We start from the raw sequence: 9,131 nt of genomic DNA, 5'->3' as shown, positions 1-9,131 counted from the left end.
GCACTCACTGCCTATTATTTGCCTGATTAAAATTCCATTTATTTATTAACCTGTTGTTTTTCCTGATTTTACTATTCATATCCCACACCCCCACAAATATTTACAACTTGATCAAATCTCAAGTTAATTCTCACAGGGATTTCTAATACAAATTCTGATACCTAAATGATTTTTCTATTTTATCATTTTCCTGTAAAAATTGAATTTTATTTAAATCATGAAATCTGTATCTTTCTATTGCTTTTAAACCCTAATTTAGGATTGCTCGAATACTCATGTATCCCGCCAACAAACAATTTCAAGATATTTAAGGAATCAAAAGGTGAAAAAATAAAAATTATTTGGAGAGGGAATTTCTAAATCATTAAGATTTGTATGTTTATCGCCTACTAAATTGCCTACTAAATTTACGTTTTCTTATAAGTGTTTGAACCTTTGAAAAAGAACTTATGTGTTAAATATATCTTGCTGCTCGTTAATGTCATAAAGACTTTCTGCAAATAAAAGTTTGGTAAACCCTTGAGGTAAATATGACTCAAGGGACTCAAAAAGTTCATAGTTTGTGTTTTGTGATTGATATGAAATAAATAGTTTTGATGAGCTACCGAAATACTGCCAATATTTATAAAACTGGTCAAATGTCAAAGCGTCAATAAATTCTAAATAATCTTTTTTCCATGAACAAGAAAAGTGGGTATGTTTGGAAGCTCCCATATGTAAAGATGCTAGTGTGAATAAATCTTCTGACTCTGACCCTTCGTAGTATATTTTATTGGTTTTTGATGTGATTTGGCCTCCAAGGTTGTTTTCTATTAATCTTGCGTTTCTGGAAAGCAATAATAAAAATTCTTTGGCTTTATTAAACTCTGATTTAGAAATAATCTTTGAAGGCCTGGAATAATATGTTAGGAAGAAATTGTTAAGGAGCTCGCCAAGTTCTCTAATGTTTTTAGTTGGGGACTGTAGCTTGAACTCAAGAACTAAATATTTACCAAGTATTATTCTAGGGAGCACTTTTAAAGAACAATCTGGACAAACTTTATCTGAGAACTCTATAAAATACTTATATGAATTGAGCTCTGAAACTATTTGAAGGAATGCCAAGTTCTGCTCGCTATAAAACCCATAATGAATTTGGAGGAGAACCATATTATCCTTGCTATTTTTGCTTGAATTAATGTAAAAGAAGTAAGAATTGCTGTAATTGTATGGCAATCTACTCATATCACTGAATGAGTTCCTTGTGTATCCAAGATTCTCAATATTCATAGCATTGTATGTGTTTGTATGAGTAACTTCATTTGGCTTTCCAATTTGATTATTATTGTCATTTTTAAGATCTTTAGATGTTGATTTTTTGCTTCCAGATCTAAGCATTCTTCCTTTCTCTTCAAAGCTAAATTCTTCAAATCCAAGAGTATTAAAGTCTTCATTTATGTCTGAATTGACTTGTTTTGTTGAATTGAACATATTTTCCGTTGTGTCCAAAGAAAGCTCTAAAGATGAACTGTCCATTCCTCGAACAGTATTTACAAAACTGGATAGGTAATATTTTATTTGTATCGGAGTTGCATTTCCAAGTACTGATCCTGAAATTGAAAAGTTTTTAATAAAAAAGTTAGCAAAATCAATGAGGCTTTGAATGGTTATTTTGGACATTTCATCTTCTAGCCTGCTAATTTTCATAAATCCTGGGTCAAGCAACTGGTAGGAAAGCGAAAGAAGTCTGAGGTTATCATTTTCTGACTTGAACGAATTAATGATATCTTGGAAACGTTGTTTGGCATTCTGAAAGCTGGACTGCTTAATAGAAGTTTGGAATATGGATAGAATATTTTCAATCTCATTCAAGCTATCGGGAAAAATAGAGGAATAACCTCTCCAACTAAATTCTATGCCATAGAAGAACTCTTGTAGCTCCCAATGGTGATAACTTCTTTCAAAAGAAAAGTTCTCATTTAGGTGGCTAGGTAAAACATCGTAAAGGGTATTTTGGAATAAGAACATTAGTATTGCTAACTTTTCTGGGCAGCTGAATTCTTTTGGAGGATTGTTCGGGATCTGAAGTCTTACAGAAATCATTACATCAGGATTGAATGATGTCGGAAGGTAACAAAAACTTCTCGAAATTGAATCCATTTTCTGTGTACTTAAAGCAACTACCAAATCTCTTGGATTTATTGGAGCTGATAAATTTAAATAAGAAAAGTCTGTAGAATTATTGGAAGCTTCTGATAAGCTTATTTCAGTAAGATTTTTAGCCTGTTTAAACTCTTTAACTGCATAGTAGAGAGAAACAGGAAACTCTTTCTTGGGAACATCTTCCGTATAAATAACGAAATTTCTCGGGAATTTGGGATCTATTTCAGGCATTTGTAACTTTAAAATATCATTAGCCAACGTGGAATTAACAGACTGTAGTACCTCAATAACTTTACTTGGGATGTCTTCTAATAAATATTCTCCACCTAGGTATTCCTCTTTCAAAAACTTCGGAAATGTGCCTACTTTCGTCCTATGAAAAGCTGTGTTTACACTTCTAAAGAAGGAAGATATTGACTTTCTTGCACTCTTCCACTTACTATCCAAGAAAAATTGACTAGAAAGGAGGATATTGGAAGCGCTTTTTTTGAATTCTTTCTTTTCAAGAATCAATATTAAATTATCATACTTCATATGGTCTATTATCTCCTTTACATGATTAAATTCTATCTTATTCATTGATACTCCTGCATGTAAAACTTCTGGAGGTGAGCAGTTCGTTCTCAAAAATGTGTTAACAATTTTTCTGGATAGATCTGAGTAAAGAGCATCAATAGAAACCTCTAAGATTGATTGTCTTTTCTTTCTGATCTGATTAATTATTGTTTCTGAAATGGAAACCTCTTTAATCAGTTTTAGGAAAGATAAAGTGATCTCTAAGATCTTTACAATAGCTTTTTCACCTTTAGAGTTTAACTTAAATCTAATAATAAAGTTTGAAAAACCATTGTCATTTACTTCAATCATAGTCTTCAAGCCTAATATTATTCCAATTCCCCTTAAATAACTGTAAAGACTTTTATTTGAGTAATCTGTAAAGAAGAATGAAATATACTCAGCAGGTTTGTACTTCCAAAGTGGGCTCTGGTGTGGAATAGGGAATATCACCGTAAAATAAGTGTTTTCTTCCGCAGATTTTACCTGTATTACTTTATTATTTAAATCAATATAAGGATGAATGATTTCATTTGAAAGGTCAAATGGAGTAATTAGTTGTTTACTCTGGTTTGGAATCTCATCGAAAAATGTTCTTGCAAGACCTTCAAGCTCATCTATGCTTTTATCTGAAACAATTGAAATAGTCATCAAATTTGAACTGTAGTAAGAGCCGTAAAACTTAATTAGTTCAAAAAGAAGAACTTCTGTATCGAAATCTATATTTGCCATCAACCTTTTCATATTGCCCATATGAAAACCATGGTTAACATGGCCTTCAACAGAAAGTTCCTTAAGAATTTGTTTAAGTTTTATAAAACTCATACCCATTAAGGCTTCAAAGTCTGATTGCAATGCTTCCATTGCTGGATCTAAATGAATTCTTTTGGGGCTAAAACTTTTCAAATAAGAACAGAATTTTATTAGTGCTTCAGAAAAATACTCCTGTTTGATAGATAGATGGTATTCCGTTAAAAATGGAGCAACTTTAGTCTTGAAAATCCCAGAGTTACTGGAAATAAAAAGATCATATGGTGTCTCCCTGCCAACATCAGGCCTCTTCCAATCGTAAAACAACAATTCACTTAATAAAGTTGCCAAGCCTGGGAATTTCTTAGGTTCCAAGGAGCTACCCACTCTAACCCCTAAAGTAATTGAAGAAAATAAACTGGATCTCTGTGATACAAGAAAAACCTGAATATCATTTTTTAATCTAATAAAACTGTATTTGTTTGAATCCTTGACTGATTTGATAAAGTCTTCATCGTAGAAACGGCTATAAGCATCATTAATATTCTTTTTAGCTCGATATTCTGATATTCTATTCATTCCACCTATATAATATTGGCCATCCAGAGCTAAAGAGTCGTTCTTTATCATTCTGGTACTTGATTCTACCAAAATATCACTAAAAGATGAATTGTTTGCCGTTAAGGCAACATTAGAAGCTAGACATCTCTCTAAACTAAGAGAAAGCTGAACTAAAAGTCCGAATAAAAATATTTTTGAGGTCATTTTTACCAACTTCTGGTCAATTTCTTAGAAATTCCTAATTTATAATCAGATTTTGAAGTTATTTAAAAGTTATATACAGAATGGTGAACTCTAAATAGCTAATTTGCATCCAAATCTTTCTGAATAGTTTGCATGGATGAGCCCAAAGTGGCTGCAGAAAACTGCTGAATTTTATTCAACCAAATTCACTAATATTTAATTACTTTTTTAAAATATTTTTTTTGAGGACAATTTTTCTTGGTGCCTCTTTAATCCTAGATTACCGCTGGAAAATATTAAAGCTTCAATAATTAAAAAAAAAATGCTAAGAAAATTAGTAATAGATTTGGAGTTATTAATATTATCTAATTAACCTAATTATAAAATAAGGTCTTTCTCATGAAAACATAGAGAAAATACTATCATACCCAACAAGTTATTGGGAGGAGCACGTTTGAACCAATTATGCTATTTACAAAAAATTGGTGAATGCCCACACATTAGCAAAGTTCCGCCAATTGGGGGAGTGAAAAAAAAATTTTATAAAAAGCTCAATTCCAATAACGTAACAGGATAATTGATGATATTAGACTACAATTTGCATCATATGCATTGAAGCATGTGAGTAGAACTTTTCCGCATTAATGGCAGAAAATAGTAAGCATTATATTAATTTATATTTTTTCAATGTACATTGAAAGAATCTTTGAATTGATAAATAGACTTGAGTCTGGTATATCCCTCAGGAACAAATTCTGATAGCTGATTAGACTGATCATCTTGGTTCCTGTTCGATTGAATTATGACTAAAATTGTGGGTGCGGTTCTGAATGAGCTCCAAAGTTCAAGAAAACCTAAGTAGCAGAAATTTCGAAGTAAAACTGTCTCTTTTATCTGCCAATCGTTACCTAAATTTCCTCGAATGATCCTTTCGTAATGCATTTGAACGAGTTTACTAGGTTTTAGTGAGACTTTCTGAAAATTACTAAGCAACATACTTTTCAAAGATAAGAAATCTCTTTTAGAAAAAACTTTTTCTGGATTTAGGAAATAAATATCGAAAAACTCGAGAATAACATTTACCATGGAAATGATCTTATTAGAAAGGAATGTTACCTTAATTTGGAAGCTTGCGACATCGCGAGTAATAAATAAAGATCCAATTTGAATCGAAGAGTAACGAAGAGATTTTTTGTTTGCAATGAAGGAGTTCAAGACTTTGTGAAAATCCACCAGCTCTAAAAGATCCAAAAGGACCATATTTCTCTCCGTATTTCCAAGGTAAATGTATAGTAGAACTGTATTGAATGGATCAGAGCTTGAAGCTCTTTGCTTAAAAAAATAGTTTTTATGATACATAGAAGGAAGTAATTCCATATTAATAAATTTGCTATTAAATAAATTTCCTTTGTTTTCAGCATTCATCAGCATAGGACCCATATAGCTTCGCTTAATCATTTCATCTGTTAAATCTTTATCAGATATCCAACCATAACTTTTAGTATCAAAAGTCATACTAAATTGTCCAGAATGTATCTGTTTAAATGAATTTAACAAACTAGCTGATGGTCTAATCATCTTTATGAATTTATTAATTCGAGCATAAATTTGGGATGGGGTAGCGTTTCCAATGGCAACGCCATGAACTTCGCCATACTTGAGAAGAATTTTGCCAAAAAGTTTAACATCTTCAAGAGTTAAATGTTTGGCATCATTTTCTAATGACCACGATTTAACACTTTCTAGATGCGTTATTTGCATTAATAGCATTAGAGAATAATCCTCGTTACTAGCATAGCTCAGTCTTTCTAGCAATTTCTTAAGTGCAGTAATCGATTTTTGAAAATAACAATTAGTTATTATCGTTCTGTAATTGACTAAATTATGCGCAAAAACCATAAAGAAGTCATCAAAATATTTGGTAATACCATCCCAGCTCAATTGAATTCCAGGCAAAACATCAATATTCATAAAATCTGTATAATTCTCGACTTTAATTACTCCATCAGAATTCGAATCAGCCAATGATAAATTCATTGAATATTTAAAAAGGAACGAAAGCAACAGTAGCTTCTGCCTGTTCATATTAAGCAGTAATAAGTCTGTAGAGTTATTTACATCAAAAGGAATAGTTATATCGAAAGTAACAGATAATGTTGGTAACTTGTTATGTAAGGGCATGTAGAATATCGAATCCATATCAAATTCAGGATACAAACTGTCAATTTTTTTGCCTGTCTCATAATCTAATTCGCCTATCTTATTTTCTTCCATAAATCCTTCATATTCATCTGCATAATCAATAGAAAGTTTATTGTTATATGATTCATGGCTAGAGTTTCCTTCCTTAAGGTCAATTAGATTGTGATCAACATTTAATTTAAAATCATTTCTATATAATTCCTTGTCATCAATATGCTGAGAAGTTTTAGAATTCGCTTCAGTTTTAGAATTGCGAAAAAAGTTATCATTAAGCAGTTTGTCCTCTATTCCTTTCCTTAGAGTGATAGGATAATTAATTGTTTTCAATTGATCATTGATATAAATTTGGCTATTACTTTCAAGTGAAGGATCAAAAAGTTGAATTTTTAATTCCTCTAAAGCAACTCTTTCATCAATACTGGAAAGTCTCCTTTGTAAATATTGAGGCAACTTCTCTTCAGAATAATGAAGTTTCTTATAAAATCTGCAATCACCTTGTTCTGGACCAGTCTTAAACCATTTTAAAAAGAATAATGATAAATTGTAAAACGATTTAAAAACCATTTTCTCAAAATTGAATAAAAACGAGTTATTAAACGACTCGCTTGACCTTAAGTAATAAGAAGCACCATTATTCAATGATTTTACAGGGTGTGATATAACCATATTATCCGCTCTGATAAAATTCAATAGTTTCTTTATATGCCTCCCTTCAACCTGGTCCATTTTAAAAGGAGCAACCAGCACATCTTTTGGGAAACACCCAGTCCCTAAGTAAGATCTCAAGATGAAACTTGCTTGATCGGTATCAAGATCCAAGTACAAATTCTTTAATTCAATAGAAGATTCCTCCCTAATATGAAAAAGTGTTTCCTCAGAAAAATCTTGCTTTGAAATTAGTTTAATAGTTGAAAGCAATGCCTCAAGAATCTGCATGATATGTCGGACACCTTCTTTCTGTAAAGTAATAAGAACAACAAAATTTGAGTAGCCGCTCTCATTAGTTTCACAACCAGATGATAATGAAGTAATCCACCCTCTTGATCTTAGGACCCCAGTTAATCCTTCCTCGGATTCATCATCTAAAAAGAATGAGATATACTCGGTAAGTTTATACCTCCACAAATTTTTCTGATATGGTATAGGAAATATCAGCTTTAGCTCAAGGTTGACTGAACTTTGTTTTACTGCAACTACATTTCCCACATGTTTTAAATACGGATTTTCATTAAAATTATATATTTTTTCAAGATCATTTGTATTAAAATTAGAGCTCCTAATTTTCCCAAAAAATGTTTTGACTAAAGTCAATAGATAATGCATACTTTCATTTGATACAATGGCCAAAGTCATTAAGTTACTACAATAATATTTGTTAAAATGTTCATTCAATATACTATCCAAACTACTATACTCATCAGAAAATTCATCAACTTTTTTAGAATTTGCTCCAATTCTATATCCCCTTTTAAACTGATCTTTTGAATTTACATTAGAATCAGTAAATGCGTATAAATACTTATATCCCGATTTTTTGCAGAAATCATTTTCCACAAAAGCACCTCTTAAATTTTCCATTGAAATACATCTAGCCCTAATCTCCTCTCTTGTAATCTTTCTTGAGGATGATAACGTATGGAAATCTAACTCTAAAGGGCTGGCTAAAACTTCACTAAGAGTGTGTAAAACATCCACAAAATCCTCATTAAAAACTTCAATATTAATTTCTGTGCCATGACCATGTACTCTACCTTCTACTGTATTTTCCAAGTTTTTAAAATATAGAGGATTAGTTCTTTTGTTGGTCTTGAATTTTATTTTAGAAACAACTATATTCTTCAGTAAAACAGATAGTCCTTTCATATGGGACGGCTCATTAAAATCACCATATCCTATTGAAATTGCAATTGAAGACTTATAAAGTATATTTTTTGAAACTAGAAATACTTTTATCTTATTTTCCAAGGTAATAAATTTGTACTCACCATTTTCATTTGCCATTCTAACAAAGTCTTTATTATCAACTTCTTCGAAATCATTGACATTATAGTAAATTGATCGCATCTTTGAAAAGGAATTCATGTCGCTGAATCCGTCCAATATAAATGGGCTATATGAAGCTATATAACTGAATGTATCATTTGAAACAAATTCTGAAATGCCAACATATGTATCATTTGAGTCTAAACTTTGCTCATCTAAAAAACAACTCGCAAAATTTAAGTACTGAGCAAATATAAATATGACAAATAATAAGCATAAAAGGCCATCCATTTTCAAAAGCTTAAAATGTTTGCAATTAATTAACATATTAATTTAAAAAAACATAAGCGTCTTCGTATACCAGGATTTAAAAATGGAAAACCTAACTCACACATTATTTGTACAACTTTATATATTGACGATCAATAGATCATCAAATGAATTTTCTTAATTAGTTGGTTTGTTTATTTTTTTTTTTTTTTTTTTTTTATTTGTTTCAGTTTCATTAAACAAAAATCCAGTTTTTTTTTTTCTAGCGCCAAAAAATTAGACATTGTTAAATATTGCATATCCCATCAAATTATTATTTAATTTGACCACATTCTTAATTGTTCGCCAACTAATAAACATTAAATACATGGGCTTTATGAATTATTAAAATTTTGGTCCTAAATATTACATTTTCATATATTAATCACTTTTTATCTTTTATGAATATATAAGTAAAGGCTATTTTCTCTATGAGAAGGATTTAG

At 30.8% G+C, this 9,131-nt stretch overlaps 2 protein-coding genes across 2 annotated transcripts; both read right to left on the bottom strand.

Moving 5' to 3' along the window:
* Positions 1–447: 447 nt before the first annotated feature.
* Positions 448–4,212, bottom strand: Chro.30474 (peptidase, M16 family). The annotated part of the gene is made up of 1 exon (XM_660951.1): positions 448–4,212. One exon carries the CDS (start codon positions 4,210–4,212, stop codon positions 448–450), a length of 3,765 nt encoding a protein of 1,254 aa, XP_666043.1.
* Positions 4,213–4,875: 663 nt separating this feature from the next.
* Chro.30475 (peptidase, insulinase family) lies at positions 4,876–8,703 on the bottom strand. The annotated part of the gene is made up of 1 exon (XM_660950.1): positions 4,876–8,703. One exon carries the CDS (start codon positions 8,701–8,703, stop codon positions 4,876–4,878), a length of 3,828 nt encoding a protein of 1,275 aa, XP_666042.1.
* Positions 8,704–9,131: the final 428 nt, after the last annotated feature.

This window comes from Cryptosporidium hominis (assembly GCF_000006425.1).
Source record: "Cryptosporidium hominis TU502 chromosome 3 CHRO013184, whole genome shotgun sequence".
In the NCBI taxonomy this organism is placed as follows: Eukaryota; Apicomplexa; class Conoidasida; order Eucoccidiorida; family Cryptosporidiidae; genus Cryptosporidium; species Cryptosporidium hominis.
This window is presented reverse-complemented; position numbering and strand designations above follow the sequence as displayed.